Source organism: Apteryx rowi, unplaced genomic scaffold (assembly GCF_003343035.1).
Source record: "Apteryx rowi isolate R43461 unplaced genomic scaffold, aptRow1 scaffold_1276, whole genome shotgun sequence".
Classification (NCBI taxonomy): Eukaryota; Metazoa; Chordata; class Aves; order Apterygiformes; family Apterygidae; genus Apteryx; species Apteryx rowi.
The window spans coordinates 35,854-52,439 of NW_020447504.1; the positions used below are offsets into that span (position 1 = coordinate 35,854).

The 16,586-nt window shown below is 41.6% G+C and overlaps 1 protein-coding gene across 4 annotated transcripts in view; it reads left to right on the forward strand.

The window, feature by feature from the left end:
- The window catches only part of GPATCH8 (G-patch domain containing 8), a 53,825-nt gene that overhangs the window by 16,288 nt on the left and 20,951 nt on the right, over positions 1 to 16,586 (forward strand). For 2 of the 4 annotated variants that reach the window (XM_026055908.1, XM_026055909.1), the window contains exon 3: positions 4,836 to 4,908. The exons of 1 other annotated variant lie outside the window; for it this stretch is intronic. In XM_026055908.1, coding sequence (XP_025911693.1) covers positions 4,836 to 4,908 — 73 coding nt within the window. Of the gene's footprint in view, positions 1 to 4,835; positions 4,909 to 14,997; positions 15,021 to 16,586 lie in introns of those variants that run through there. One more of the 4 variants, XM_026055910.1, reaches the window with a different exon arrangement.

Below are 16,586 nucleotides of genomic sequence, written 5' to 3' on the forward strand. Positions count from 1 at the left end.
TGAAAATCAGAGCACTTAACTCTTTTTTTTCTTTCTTTTTTTCTTTTTCTTTTTTTTTTTTTTAATTGAAGAAGCTGCATGTGTTTGTTCTGAAGTGCACCGAGGTCAGGTATTTGTATGCAAAGTTACAAAGTATTGCAGCTTCAATAGAATTCACATTTGCATCACGTTAAGTCTTTATTTCTATGGCTTTACTGAATCTCGTCGCTGTGAATTTATGGTTTTCTTTGTCCCAGCAGTACAGCTCAGGTAGGAGATAGTGATACACCTTAGAGTCCACGCAAGCAAACGGCCCCTTTTCCCCCACAGACAACATGCAGAGTGTCAGGGAGTCGAACCAAGCCGTCATCGTTGCAGGTTGGAGGCGAGACTGCGAATCATCCGCTTACTCCGAAGCTCGTTAGTTTGTCCTTGTCATAACTAACAAATGTCCTTTTTTCCTCTCTCTAATTCTGTTCAGTTACGTAAGAAGGTCCTTTAACTTCACAAGGGTTCAGACTTCAGTTGCTAGTTGTTTGAAGGTCGCAGGCTACCGTAGGCTTATGTATGAGCTGAAGTTGGGTTTTGTCGCACCGTATATCTGTACAGATCTGTGGACTCCACCAGTTCCAAAGTGTAATTTGATAAGGCTGCTGATTTGACATTTAGCAGTAGCCATATGTGGAYAGCGCTATAAATAATGTGCTTCTTGAAGCTGAATGGTGTAGCATTACTATTTGGCTTTTCTCTCTAGTCTTCATTGTGTCATCTGTAGTGAGCTATAGGTTTTGTTTTGGGAATCTTTTTCAACCTCTTGTTTGCATGGGTTCACCCAGTAGCATCCAATCCTTGCTTATAGATTCCTCGATACACAGTCAGCACAGCTTACAATCCACTCAAGAGACGTATGGTTTTTGCCTATGCTGAAAGATGAACGGCGTGAACGCAACATGTGGGGTGGCATGGGGATCTCGTGGAAAAACGGTATTAGGCAAAACTCGTTCCGGCTTATTCGTAACGCAGCCTGTTGAAATCGTTGAGGGTTATATTCCACGTACATCATCCAGACGTTTGAGTTTTTGTACACATCTTTCCGCTGTGTGCATCTTTTTTTCTAGTGCCAGGACCTTTGTCAGAAATTCGTACTGGGGTTATCGTGAGCAGGAATCACCGATACCCGTGACAAGTCACCCAGGGCATCTTATCGGGTCACAGGATGGCCACTGGGGAAGCCGACGTGAACTGTTTGGAGCAGGTCACTTYGGATAAGACTTTCAAAGATAATTTAGCCAACTCCCGTTAAAATTTTAATGAAATTCAGGCCTTTACATTTCTTACACTCTTAAAAAAGTTACACTTCATCTGCTATCTCAAATTCCCCATCTGAATTTGTTGAGTAGAGGCGGTCATTTCTCTTACCAAGTGGTGAGATTAATGCAGAGAAGTGTAAATTGTTCCAGCAAGAGCCTGTCAAGCTCCTCTGTTTTACAACCAYGCGGTCCCCCATCTGTTTTTTGGTATCACGTCCATAATCGGTTGCACGAGAGCTCACTTGCTCACTCGACCCCCTTTTGAGAGGCTTAGCTTGGCTGCCTCCATTTTTATTGCGGTTGTAACTCAAGGAGCTCTAAAATGATAGTGTGAGAAAATTGGGAGAGCGATGACTTTTCTCCTCYGAGAAATGGATGATTTCCTGCTTGGGCTATTGGCATTTTTGCAAATCGCTGCAGCTCTCCTGTAGGAAAATTATTGCAACGTGAGGGTAACTTAGTCAAAAGGAACGATGGTTCTTAACGTCAACAGGAAGATTGGTGTAAAGAGAGATTTTTTTTTTCCCTTGTGAAAGAGAAGAGTCCACAGTTCTAGGGACCTTGCACTTGAGAGAGGAGGGAGGGGAAAAAAAATAATAAAAGGCAATATAAGAAAAAAGCTACCAGCTGCTGCAACACTTGCTGCCCTCTGTCAAATTTTGGTCCTGCCTAATATCCCCAGTTACTCCACATGCCACCAGGGTTTAATGGCTTTGCAGAACAGTTCTCGCGTGTGAACCTAGCAATTCCGGCCTTACCTAATTGAATTTTYAGGGTAGCATTTAAGCTAAAGAGCATTGCTGCCAGTCTTCCTGTGCGCGACGTCTGCGGTAATGATCTGAAATGGAGGAAAAAGGTAGAACGTGGCTAGAAATCCTTATGAGCAGACTGATGGCTAGGTCCCATCTAGAATTTTGCTATTGAACTTAGAGCTGTTCTCCCTATTAATTAAAACAGAAGATATGCCATTTCAATTGAGTATTTTGTTTACTTAGGAAGTAGTTTCACGGCTTCAGCGAACAAATGGAAGAGATTGGGGGGGGAAAACRCCCCCTTCCTGGGAACCGAGACACGATGACATTTAGGCGCATTTCCAATTTACGTTAAACAACTTGCGACCATCCTCTTGAGTGGCTTTGTAAAAGTGGTGCTAATGTGTATAACCCTTCTAAATTTTTCTTTTTTCCCTTTAACATTTGTTTCCCCCTTCACTGTGTCAGTCACAACACACCGCTCTTGAATCTCCCAGCTGGTCTTGACTTGTTGAATTTATTTTATGCTTTCACTCTTCTTTAATAAATACATTACTTGCAAGCAGTGAATTGAAAACAAAGCAAAAGAAAAACTACCATTAGTGATTGGACAGTTTCTTACTTTGTGTTACATTTAACTGTTCTTTTGACAGCCCAGTTTTTAAAGCCAGGTTCGTATGGAAATGCTTTCACTCCACTTGCACTGCTTTTGGAAATAGCATACTGCTTCATCTGTCTGTTTATTTTAGTGCATTCATAACACAACACAGTCAGCACAATGTCTCATCTCCACTTAGCAAAAAGATTGTAAAGTACTTTTTGTCCTTTTATTTTTATTTTTTTGAAAATGCAGCCATTTTTTGTCAGCGCCAGCTTTTAAAATCTGATTCGATAAAATCCTTTGTCAGATACGGTTAAAATGCTAATGGTAGAAAAATTGATGCRTTATCCGCAAAATCGGTGAGCGTCAGTCCCGTTTTGCATGAAGGAACATGCAGTTGTTTTGACCGTTGCACAAACGGTCTGCAGCAGATATGTTTGCAGGTAAGTTTTCCTAAGCTTCAAAACCTATAATCCTTTTCCATGATGTTTGTGACTGGAATCCATATCTGTTCATTTTCCTTTCATTGCATATACTGATTTAAGCTTTTATAACCAGACATTTCCTTACTTCTCGTTTTATTTTTTTTTTCCATGTAGCCTTAATTACGTCTTGGGGGAGAGCCAGTAGTGTGGGAAAGATATACACTGTTGCCTTGAAAAAATACAGCGAGACAAAATGTATCTCGCTTTACTAAGCRTATCAGGGAAAAAAAGTAAATTTGTACGTAATAGAATCTTTTTGAGGAAAAACGTATCCATGCAGCCAATATCGTGGGGAAGATTGTGTCTTTCAAGTTGATTCACTAAAGTTCTGCAAACTGTGTGGTCGTTTTCTTCGATGTGGAGTGAGTGGGGAAAAGCCACTGCTCTCGGATTTGTGTTGACTACATGATTACTTAATTACAAAAACCTGCAGCCTTYCTAGCTGTTCTGGGTTTTTTGCTTTATTCTGTTTTTTTTAAGATTCCATGTACCACTGAATATTACGGATTTGCAGCCTGTTATAATTTAGGATATTTCTGCAATATCCTAAGTTGAGTTGCACAACGACAATGACCAAAGAATACATATATATATATATTTTTCCCCTTGTGATTAGGTGGTGAACACGTTTATAACCGAGAGTCCTTTGCGGAGTTGACAGAATTGTTCTGATCGCTGCTAGTAAAATAGTAAATGGATCCTTGGGGGTAATCGGTCAGCTCGCAGACGGCTCCAAGGGTGCCGCTAGCACTCCTGCTTTTTGTTCTTTGGGGGGGGGAAAGAGATCTTACTCCGCTCAAAGCCCTGTTTAGCGCTGTTCAAAAGCTGACACTTAATTGCTGCATCAGTACTTTTCCACTTAACTTATTCTGAAATAGCTTTTTTTTTTTTCCTTTAGGAAGATGAGACATTATGCTTATTGTTTTCCCCTACATGCACTAATGGTTCCTTGCTGTTAACTTATTGCTAGGCCTGTTTCATTCTAACATCTTAGTATTTTTGTTAGTTTACATGTGAAATGCATCACCCAGTCTGTGCTTGAGCTCATTTTATTTAATTGATTTCATTTATTTATTTTTTTTGTTTTACTAACCTCACTGTTTTTTCAGTTTAATATTGGCTGCATGCTAGTTTATATATATATATACATATATAAAAAAAAAAAAACCCAATCAAGTCTAGCCTGGATTTTGCTATGATTGTGTTTTGGTTTCTAGTGGTGGGGCAGTCTTGCACTTACAACTTACTCAGTATTATAAAAGCCTGACACACAAACAAAATGACTAAACACATTGTAGATTTTCTTTACAAAAAAAATCTTAAGTGGTGCTGTCTAGGTGATGGATATGATTGTATAAATAGCTTGATTTTATGCTTTTTACTGTCAATTTTTATTGGTACACTTTATTTTCTCCCACATTGCTTTTTTATTTTTATTTTATTTTAAACGTGATGCACAAAAGTTGCCCAGCACACCATCAGAAAGTGACCCTCCCTGATTCCCCGTCCCCCTGGAAAAATTCTAGCCAGCAATTTTTGACATTTGTCTTTCCCTTTTATTGGGCATATATTGCCTTTTCAGTAGCATTTTTTTGCATGCATATATATGTAGAAAATCTCTTGCTCATCACATGTTTAAATGTCAGTGGGAAGGGAAGAATATATTATTGGAATATTTTTGGTTTGTTTTCTCTGTTCTGTCTGTCAGGATAATATTGGACACCGCTTACTCCAGAAACATGGGTGGAAGCTGGGCCAGGGATTGGGAAAGTCACTGCAGGGTAAGTTCAGTAGCTTATGTCTGAAACGTTCCACACCAGCTTCAGTCTTTAATAAAATTATTTCTGCTTTTTGTTTCTAGATTAGATTTTCTTTCCATTATTAATATATCCAAACAAATGCACTGTTGAGTTTCATGTTTAGCAATTTGCAAGTGGAAGCTGCTGCCTCACTTATTGGTACAGGTTAGACAATGCCGTGTGTGTGTTGTGTATGCGTAAGAATCACCGTGTTTGGCCTTTTTGGAGGGAGGCAAATTAACTGCCTACTTACTAACAGGTAGTTGTGCAGCTTCTAAAACTGCAATGGTATTCTGCTGGCTGGATGCTTTGATATTAAAAAGAACTAAAAATAGTTATAATGATCTGTGTGCATGTTTCGCAGTGGTGTCAGAAGCCATTAGAAGGCGAGTAAAAGGGCCCACTGAAGACTGAAAGTGGTGGCAGAGGTTCACACGGATGGGAGAGGCTCATTACTAGTTTCTCTGGAGGGCTTTCAAGGGTTCGACTTATGTCGGTTACTTAGCCGTCTATTTGCTATGGGTTTAGCCTATCTCCTTGAGACTCCGTAGTGCTAGTTGAACCGATTCACTTAGTACTCCTTCTGCCTCGAGTCTAAATTCTTCCCCTCGCACTAGAGATGCCTGATTTAAATTGAGCAAATAATGCCTCTGTCATGGGGGCGGTGGTGGGGTTGGCTTTAGCTATCTACCTGGCCCGTGGTACCCGTTCTGCAGAGGTCCTTGTTAGGGTAAAGGCACACAGCCATGTTATCTTGAGGAAAAAACTGAAGGTAGTAATTCTTACCAGTTACTCCTTGTTAGCTGCCTGTGTGTACAGTCTCTGCCGGCGATACTCGAGCGGTGAGTTACTCCGTACGTGCTGCAGGCATGAGACCGTGTGCTTGGGCGTTGTCTGGAGGGACCTCCTGAAGCGCTTGAGATTCAAATGCACCCTGACGTCCTCGGAGTGACTTTAACTCGTGTTCCCATACCCTTAGTCTGAAGACCTGGGAGCTTGTAATTGGACTTCCCTGCCCCTACAGAGACCCCATTAGAGAGATGAGTATTTCTTTGCTGTGGAGGACTGTTGGAGAGGTAATGAGTTCTCTGAACTCTGGAAATGTGTATTAATCTCTTGAGCTAAAGGCACTCTAACTTTGCAGGCAGGACTGCATTGGTGGTTAAAATGCTTCTGGCTTCCTCTAACACGGTTTCTTTTTAAATTCTCTTGTTAATGCATGGCGTTCTTACAGTCCTCTTGTGCCCCGTGCTGGTGCCAAAGCTCAGGAAATGGTTGTAGTTGTCACCTCTTGGGCTTCTGCTTTGGAATGGCATTCACTGGATGTGTAATTTGGTCTGTTTTCTCTTTTGGGTGGCCCATGTTGCTCTGTGCATCACAAATGTGGAAACATGGAGACTTGGAAGAAGCTAAAAGCCCTCTCGCAACCCCAGCCGAAATGAAGAATATAGCCCTTAAAGGCCCTGTGCAGTGTGGTGTTCCAGGCACTTGTGTGACAGGATAAACAGCAGATGATCATACGTAGTCTTGAGTTTAGGGCAAAGAGGACGGTGGCATTGTGTCCTGAGAACTAGAGAAGCACAGCTCTCTTCAGGGTTGTTCAAGCCCTTGCATTTTTATGTGTGTCCGGATTTGGATTTTCCCATCATGCATTTCAAAGTATTGAATCTCTACCTTATCTTTCACTCATGTATTTTTGAAGCTCCCATGCTTTGAACTGACCTGAAGCTACAGACAAATTGTGGGCATGAGCCGCGAAGGTTTTCCTATAACTCCTATGTGTTAATAGAAACGCAGGAATAAAAATAGCCCGTCTCATTTAACCCTAGTAGGTGCTGAAACTTCCCTAATGTTGGCTTTGCAGAGTATGCGGAAATTGTCCATCATCTTCCTAAAGGAGAGCATTGCGCTGCCTGGTAGGTAAACAGCCTCTCTGGCAGAGATGGTGAGGGGGAAGAGGGAAGGAGAGGATGCAGGGAAGTGCTGCTGATCCAGTTCTGCTTGACAAGTAAGATGTCAAGGGCACTCCCTGGTAGTCAGGAGCAGCTAGAGCCTGCGTGTGTTGCCTGTGGCATTGACGATGATCGTTTTGGGAGTGTTTAATTCCTTATCCAGTGACCTTTTCACATGAATCTTAGATCATCCCAAAATCTAAATATAAACTGCCAGGAAGGAAATATTTGCATCTAACTTCAATCTTATTCGAGGTATTTGAAGAGTAGATTCGCTTGTGCATTGAGAATGGAAGAGAAGAACAAAACAAAAGGTTCTTCCCCTCTTCCATGCTCCCTTCTTCTGCAAAGAGGTCCAACATAGATTTCTAAAGAGACTTAAGAATAGAAAATGCGTAGCAGCTGTGGTATTAACTGCTTGCTTAGTCCTGTGTTTGGGCCTAAAATCTTCAACAGCCTATGGTTAAGGGACGCAGCAGAAGTAGGACCACTTCAAGTCGTCTTTTGCTGTGGATATGTTATCTTGCCTCCTGTATTTGGCTGCAAGAAGGCCTGTGCAGCAAACGAAATTTGGTTTACATGTATTGAACTGAGATTCCATTTTTTCCATGTAGTTAGCCTTGATTAAATACGAATCTGGTCGGTTCAGTGTGCTTTTTCATGGTTATGTAGCTTTTAACTCTGGCTGTTCATCTAAAGTGGGGTTTCAGTGAGTGTAAAAGTTATGCTACATCGTATTTGCCAGTCATAAATACTCTATCTTTTTTAGTAACACCATTATGTTGTTGTTCAACCAAGATCTTTATGCCGTACAGCTACTGTTGAAATGGCTTCCTTCACGTTACCTAGCCACTGCGGATATAATCCGGCAGTGAGGGTGCTTTATTGTTTCTCTGGATGCTAGCTGGAATCTACTAAAATTTGCACTTTGCCAACTGCTGGTGGTAAAATTTGCTATCGTTGCAGCCCGATGATACCCAGCTGATTAGCTCATTCTCTGCAAAATTGCAGAAGCACCACAGATTTACACCGCAAGGCCCTTGTTAACCATCTCAGCAGGTGTCTTTGTAATGCTGGCACAAAAGCAGAACCACTCGGGTAAGAAAGCAAGTAATCCACATCCTTATTGAAGTAGCTGTCATAAGAGAAGCTGTTATTCTAACTGTAACGTGTCTGCGTGTTTGTTTTTTATTTTGGATATGTATTGAGTGGAATATTAGGCATGGATAGTGCTGTCATCTCTGACCGTGCAACTGCTAGGATATTGGCTCAGAGAAGCTCATAATGGATTCAGCAGAGTCATTCCTCTGCTCATCTCTTCTCCTTATGGTTTTCCCGTTGTTTTTTTTCCCACAAGCAACTTGTAGCATTTTTGGAAATGGATATTTTAACTTGCTAATGGCCAGTGAATGCGAAAAAGCAGACCAGAGGTTTGCCAGCTGCCTGGAATYGCTTTTCACCTGGCAAGTGCGGCTTTGTGAACCGTTTCTTTATAAAGATTACGTGATGGTTCTGTTTTAGCAAACAAGAAAATGGTAATTGTAGACCATTTCCCCTTTTTGGGGGAGGACAGGTGTAACTGATAATCTAGAAATCTATGATCTAGTGGGGAAAAAATGAGATTAGCAAAAAGCGTGGGTGGAATATGCTAAAAGCACTGTCTGACCTTCGTGTGGAGTCCTGTGCTAAAAGAGATCGAGAATTGTGAATAAACCAGAAAAGTTATGCAAGGCTCAGAAGGGGAACCAGAGGGCTGAGTAAAATCCTGAATTAAAATATTCTAATGCTTTGTCTTGAAATAAGTATTTCAGACTAAGTTACAGTATTATTATCATAAAAAGCATTGAAAGATTGACATGCAGGAGTAGTAAAATGTGAATCATACTTCTGAAAATATTTTTTTTATAAGCTTCTCTTCACATTTTCCCAAGGGTTCCAATTTATCCACAAGTCTTACCCCAAAATAGCCATTTTTTTTGTGACAACTTTTATGAAAACAGTAAAACCTCTTTTCTCTCTTGGTCCTTGCATGTTTAATTTGAGGTGGCAGTATTTTAGGAGGGATAACTGCAAGTAGAAATGAGTAGTTTTAACTTATTTAACTGGATATGGGAAAATTGAACAGAATAGATGAAAGCTGTCCTTGAGCAAGACAAGGGCTATTTAGGAGTTTATTTAAATGCTTTCAGATAGAGAGGATAAAATTTAGGGCACACAGTGAAATGACCTAGCATTTCAAACTGGCTCATACTTTAAATTAGCGCTCTTGAATCAGTCATGTAACTCGTTTGACGAGTCATGTACAAAGAATTAGATGGCTATCAGGGGATGAGGTCAGGACTATAGGGTGGGCGTGTGGTGCAGAATATCTAATAAAAGTAGCCTCGTAGCTAGGAGCAAGTAGACAGACTTTAAAGGATATTTAATGGCCCTGTTTCTGATATCGGCAAGTTGCTGGCCACAGTTGTCCTCCGGTTCTCCTGGTTCTCCTGCTGCTTTCGCTGTTGTAGCAGGGGCTGTGACGTGAAAGAGGGTGGGAAGCTCTGAAGAAACCAGTTGCTGAAAATGCAGGCGGTTTGAAAAGTGCAGATTGATCAGTTAGCATGGTTCATCACGTTAACCTATATTTTTTTGTCTCAGCATAGCTCTTCTAAGTATGTTGTCAAATCAGATAACTTGGATACTATAGGGTTGGTGGTCTAGAATTGGAAGGGGGTCTTGAAACCTTACGTATGTTTGCTCCTCACTAGTCTTTAGAAGAGGGCAGCCCTTTCCTGTTGGGATGGCAACACTTTGTGGGGTGTTGCTTTAGTACTTGGGTTATGTCCATTTTTCAGGTAACAGAAGMAGCAGGTAGTGATGCCTTCAAAAGGGAGATCCCTTCTGGAGAGGTTTGTAGAAGTAGCAGTAACTATATCTGTAGTTTTTAGGCTGAAAGAAGTGTCTTCTGTCCCCTGACTCCTGGTCAGGGCTTCTTATCATGTAGTAATAATTCTGATTTTCCTTGCTTATATTTTTAGCAAACTTTTGGCAACTTTTCAGCATGAATATTCCGTAAAGCTAGTTGGATCTTCCTGGAGCGCAGCAATACTAATGTTTTACTGCAGTGGAGCAGGCAGACTGCCTGCAGGCAGAGGCATCTGCCTGCAGTCAGAGGCAAGTTTGGTATCTGAGGATGACACACTGTGTGGGAGCTTTCAGGAGTGCCTTGGAAATCTGTGAGCCCCTTCCTTGGTGCTTGCTGTCTTCCAACTGGGCTGAAAAAAAGGAGGGGGGAGGAAAAAACCCTTTAACCATGGCCAAGAGAATGGTGTTCCTGTTAATCAAGGTGTGCTGGAAGCTCATTGTATAAATTGTACTGGTGACACATAGGCGGTAGCAGTTATAAGTGTACATAAAAGTAAAATCAAGTTCTATTATCCTTTCATGAGCCCATAAATTATCTTACAAGTTCTGTTAAAATACATTGCAAAGTCAGGTGGATCGAATCTGTTAGAAAATGCTAGAATTCAGATCCCTCCCAACTGCATTTCAGTCTGAAATGAAAACCATGCCAAGAAAGGAAGCACAAATGGATTTCTGCTCTATGACTTGCAAATTCTGTGATGATAAATATAATCATCACTCTTCCCCCCCCCCCTTCAATATATTACTACGATGCAGTTCTTATTTGGCACGTTCTTTACTAAATCTGTTCAGACAAGCTCTGTTTTTTCCATCTTATTCAGTATGTTTAGAGTGAAAGTGAAGAATGTCTAAAGAAACCCAAAAAGATGTGCAGCGAAGAGGAAGGGCCTGCAGGTGAGGAGATGATCTTGTGGGTAAGGCAAGAAATATCCATCCTCTGGCAATCCCGGTGATAATTTTCAGTCATGAGGTCAAGCTTAGTAAGAGTCACTATTCCAAAACTTTGTCAGGTGGCCGCTGGTGAGGCAGACTTCGTTTTTTGGATGCCTAGTTTTCTTTAAGGCATATGGGGAGTAATAAGCAGAGTTTTGACCGCTTAAGCAACGGAGATCAGTGGCAAATGTTGTTGCTTGGCAGATGCAGTTTGGAGAAGTGAGCTCAGGCTTTGAATGCCGAAGATCTTGAAACCTGCCTCTGTGACCAGTTCACCAAATGGTTTCAGGCTAATATTTTAATACATTTTTCCGTTTGTTTAAATCCTCTGATTTCACATAGGCAAACAGAATAGATGCTCGTGAGGTCTTGAGATCGTAGAACAATATGGACCCGAGAAAAATACCATGAAGAAATGAGGAATTTTGTATTTATTTCTGGGTTTTGAAGCTTTGTAATAAATACAACAAAACGTGGAAGAGAAAGAGAAAAATGTTTAACGGTGCCTTTATTCATTAAGTATTTAATGATTTGGCAGTCTTACGAAAAAAATAATGTGAACATGATCTTATCTTCTTATATTTTAATGTGTCCTCACAGGGAACCTGAATTCTGGCATAGGCTAACATTTCCGTGCTTGTTTTTGCAACGTAAATCATCGCAACAGTTTTTAATACAAATAAGCAGTTTCATGTTTAGCTAGTGTTTAAAAACAGAGTAATGTGGCTTTGAAAGTCTCCTGTCATCATACCAGTCTTCATTACCATATCAAAATACACAAGACCGCAGGGCTAAAGGAAGGTTTTATTTAGTGCCTCAAGTCTGAGTCTCCTTTGAGTGAGCCGTTGTCCCCTTGTTTGGTTTCAAATGTGCAAAAACCTTTCCTTCAGTGGTGGGTTATAAGCTTATGGGTTGCTTGAATGTGTGTAGTCAGTGAAATCATTACTTTTTCATTAACGTAAATTTATTGTGACATAGAGATGTCCTTCTCTTGGCTTAATATCAGGCTTTATTGCCCTTCATGGTGATATGCTGTCTGAGCAGTTTAAAAGTGTGAAGGGTGTGTACGTGAGAGGCAAGTAGTCACGGCCACGCGCAACCTGCCCCAGTCTTGCAGTGTAGTCTCAAATCAGTCGGCACTCTTTAGTGCTCTCCACTTACTGAGGACCAGTAATGTTCTCACTGCTCTAAGATGAAGTAAGACAGTGTCTTCTATCTTGAGTTTATTTTCTAGGTCAACCAAGATTTATGTCCTTGCTGTAACACTTTCCAGGTTATTCTTTAGTACCCATCATCAGGTAGGTTGGGAAGCTCGGGATGTTCTGTTGACCCAGACTCCTCTATGTGTCTTCCCCCCAAAGAAGTTACGTGAGCTCTGGAGTCAGTGAAGCTTGGCTTTCTGTGTGTCTCACCCTTGGCTTGGGTGTCTAAGAAACTTTGAGCTCGTGTTTGAAGTTTGTCACGTGATTGCGTGTTTGTAACTTGCCTTTCTYGTGTCGATTCTCTCCTGTTTCATAGGGGTTAAGTTCTCAGTGTGGTTTTTGCGTATATGAAAAACAGTTTCTCCCTACTGGGACTTGATGGCTGTCACTGAGGGTGGTAGGTGTTTCAGACCTAGYTGGAATCGCTCGATTGTCTGTGGCCCTTTCCAAAAATCTGAAGTAACATGAGGAGCAAACRAATCTTATTCCCAAAGCAGACCAAGATAAAAGGTTGTCCTGGGTTGCCCAGGGCTGCCTTCAGACAGCTTTGCTTCCAATCTCTGCAGTAATACCTTTCCAAGAACAATTAAAATCTCCTGGAAAGGTGTCTCTTATCCATAGTTTTGTTTTTTGTTGTAGTTAACTGGTAGCAAATAAGGAGAAATCCTGTGCTCAGTGTACTCGTGTCCTGTTTATATTCTTAGAAGATGCTTATTCCAAGGAATTCTCTGCAGATGAGTGTAATATCAGTCAGTCCTCTAGGATTGTTTGCCACAAAGCATAGACCTGGGATGAAGATTTTAATAGACGTCGAGATAGAAAAGGATTAAGGCTGTTCTGTTATCTCTGATGCATCTATACTACACATATGCATAATATGTGAAAACATATTTTGAATTATGAATGCATAATTTGTGGGGTATACATTTTGTTCAACCGAAGCATCCTGTTCTTATCTTTTTTTAAACAGACCTTCAGTAACATCTTATTTCCGTTGTAATGCATGGTATGGCTGGAGGGAGGAATTCTCCTCAATCTGTAAATCTCTGTCGCTGCTGCTGAGAACTGTTTTCTGTTTTGACTGTTTAAAAAAAGATAAAATTTGCGCTAGTATCGACAATGCCAACGTTTCTAGGCTGGCTCAGATGGCAGGTCCATCTGGTGCAGTGTCCTGTTTCAAAGAGCAGAGCATCATCTGCCTACTGTGTCCAGACAAGGAGCAAGCACCCTGCAGCTGGYAACCGCGAAATAATAATCCTGCAAACAGAGCCCGACTTGGTGCTTCATACTCTGTTTTAAAGTCCTGAAGCACCAGCGTTAATCAGTTTTCCAAGATCTGTTAAACTGTGACACTTTGGCTGCTATTTGCTCATGTGCAATATCTCGGCGCAATTAAAAATAAATGAAATTCAGAGAAAGCCGCCTGCGCCGCGGTTCGGCAAGGCGCTTGCCGCAGTCCGCTCCCTCCCTGCCGCTTGCGGGTCGCTGAGCAGGCGCAGGGCCGCTGCGAGGAGCGTAGCTGCCCTGCCAGATTCGGGGATGAGCAATTTTTCACGGGCTGGCAGAGAGATTCTGCCCTTTCTTGGGAAAGCGGGGAGAGGGAAGCGAAGCAAGTTATCTGGCCAGTTTTGAAATTTATTATTATTATTATTTTTAAATTAAATARTTGCAAATGTGATTTGCTCTTAAGAGATTGCTTTTTCCAAGGTGCAACTCTCGTGTAGGCTGAACCTCCAGCCTGAGGTTCACGCTTTGCCCCTTCTGCAGGGGTGCCCCCCCTTATGTGGAAATACTTTATTAATTAACCCTTTCTGTGGTTTAGGGCGTGCAGCCTGYGTAATGTGAGCAGCCTGTAAAGGAAGGAGTTTGCAGGCTGCTTCAGGAAGGACGTAAAATTTTTAGGGTGTTTTTTTTTTTTGGTGTGCAGGGGAAAGGGGTACGGACACAATTTCTGCATGACTTACCTTCTGGAGGGAGAGGCTTAGTTGTCTGTGTGGCAGCACTTGCAACCCTAGAGATTGGGCTGAAACATGGGGGTTTTTTTGCCCTTTCGTGAAAACTCAGCGTTCCCCCTCGAAAGTATGTTGGTGTATCTGGAAAGGGGCAGCAGGAACGTTAATCTGGGGAGTCCCTCAACTTCCGAGAACCAGTAGGTGCTGGTGCTTTAGGTGCTGGTAGAGCCCGTAAAGACCACGTTGTAATGCACAGTAGCTTTGGAGAAAGTTTTCTTGAAGTTCTTTAGAAAAAGAACTTAAGGAGCTTAACTTAAGTCCCATTTCTTCCCCACTGGCTGTTCTCCATCTTTCCCAGGTGCCCYCTTTGCGGTCAACAGGGTTAGAGGTGGCTCTCTGCGAACAACTACTGCATTTCTTTTGGTCAGCCCTGGTGGCTTTCCTGGACGTGAAACAAGGCTCTCCAGGGCTCAGAACCGATATTTTTCCTGGTGACGGGTTGCATTTCCCACGGGCGGCTGGGCAGAGCCCTTGTTTCGGTGGTGGAGACCGTCACGGCTGCGTTACGTGCTCCGAGCGCTCGACCCTGGCACTGGGCGGCTGGCCGTCACGCTGGGCAGCCTCTTTGGCCAGCTGCCGTATTATTTCATGCCTAATGAAACGCCGGTTAAATTTAAAACAAAGGCATCGCTTTTAGCATTGAACGTTCTCCTCTTTCCAGCAAACATAGCTCGTTTTGACCTGAAATATTTGTAATTACCATTGGTTTGGGTTTTTTTTTGTTTTGTTTCTTTTTTTTTTCTTAATTGCCTGCCTAAACGTGCCAAAGCGCATCGCTTAAATTTGGGTCACCACCAGGAACTAAACCTCTTCCAACACCTGGCAAATAATTTCAGGTTGCGAAAGCGGCTCTGAAAACAACCAGCAGCTGCCCAAAATTTTCCCCGCTCCCTGATTCCACAGGGCAGAGCACGGTGATGGGGTGGAGGGGTGAGGAAGAAGCCTCCTATGAGTTTCTTAACCCATCCTACCTGCCTACTACAAACGGCCTATTTTCTGCCCCTAATGGTTTCTGCCTAACAAATGGTGTTTCTTTTTTACAGCATTATGATCCTGGACTTGTTGTGGTGATGGTAAACTTAGCAGTGGTAATTTTTTATTTTCAGACTGAATTACTCCTTTTGTCATCAGTGCACCAATATGTTAGGCTTACTTTCTCTGTTGTAGCCATCATCCTTCTGCTTGGTCTTTCATTTTCCTTTCCTTTCCTTTCTTTATGCACACTTGTCTGATCCTTGTTCATTAAAGGGTATTGCTAAGAAGGGATGTTTCTGTTTGTGTTAGAATTGCCAAAATCAATTGAAACATAAAATTTCTAATACTGTCCAAACTTGATTTTTTTCCCCCAACACGATGGGCACTAGCACTTGCTACTGCATTTTACAAATAGATTTTGAAAACTTTGACTGCCTTAGAAGGCAAAAGTACTGATGCACCGTTTGGATGCAGGGCGGGGGGGTTTAGCGGGGCAATGAGGCTGCATCGAAAGATCTCGATTGCTGGAGAAACCAAAAAAAAACCAAACCAAACCAAAACAAAAAGAAAAAAAGCTCGGGGAAAAAAAATTGTTGGCGCTTGCTGCCAACGATTGCATTGGGTTTGCCACTTAACCAGTAAATCCCTGGCTGAGACGTTATGAAAGTGATATTGCACTTAGGAAGTCATTTTTATAACCTGTCTTTAATTTGGTCCTTTTGCTAAAAATTGCAGTCACTGCTTACTTTATTATACCATTGGGCGTAAGAGAAACTTTTTCAAATGGAAAACRCTGTTGAAATACCCAAACGAAAGCTCGGTTCCAAATATTATTTTGGATCAGCTCAACAAATAGTTTTGGACTTGGTAAATATGCCTGCCAATAAATTTGCGGGCATCTAAACAAAAATATAAAGCGACTATTTAATTAAATGGACTCGTTTCTGAAAAAGAAATAGGTATCTCTGCTCTGTAGTTCAGAGAATTAAAAAGACACARGTCTGAAGTAGGTTCCCTTTGAGGTCTCTGCGGAGTTTGAGATCCACGGATTTTGTTTTTTTGCAGGAGTTAACGAAAGTTGATATTGGAGTACCGAAAGTTGATATTTATGTGTGTATATACACAGGTTTTCTGAGGCRGTTTTAAAGACCTGCAGCCTTTTGTGCATGTGGGTGGCAATGGAATATTTTTGGCATGATAAAACCCACAGATCTTTTAGCCCAAAGGTATAATATATGTGTATGTGTGTATAACAAAACAGTTGTTTACACCAAACCGAGAGCGATAATAAGGGAAGTAAACATTCTGTTTTTTCACTCAAGGTATGCACCGGATAAGGTAAGTACTTTTTCAGTGGGCTTACATCACAACAAACAGCGCGAGTTGTGATGTAAAATAATAATAATAATTAAAAAAAAAAAAAAAGCTGTGGTAGTAAAGTGCTTGTCTGCCCCATTTTGCTTTGTTTGGCTGGTTATGAGTGGATTAAAGATATGTTTTTAAAAAAAAAAAAAAAAAATCTCCAGCATAGTTTGATTAGTTCAAAGTCAATTTTCTTCGCAACTAGTCCTTTTCACAGCTTACAGATGCCGCGGCAAGTGCTAGAGCATCTCTCCRCAGGAGCCTGGGGAAGCAGGTGGAGATGAACCACCCGTCCTGGGAGGAGAGACGTTTGGCTT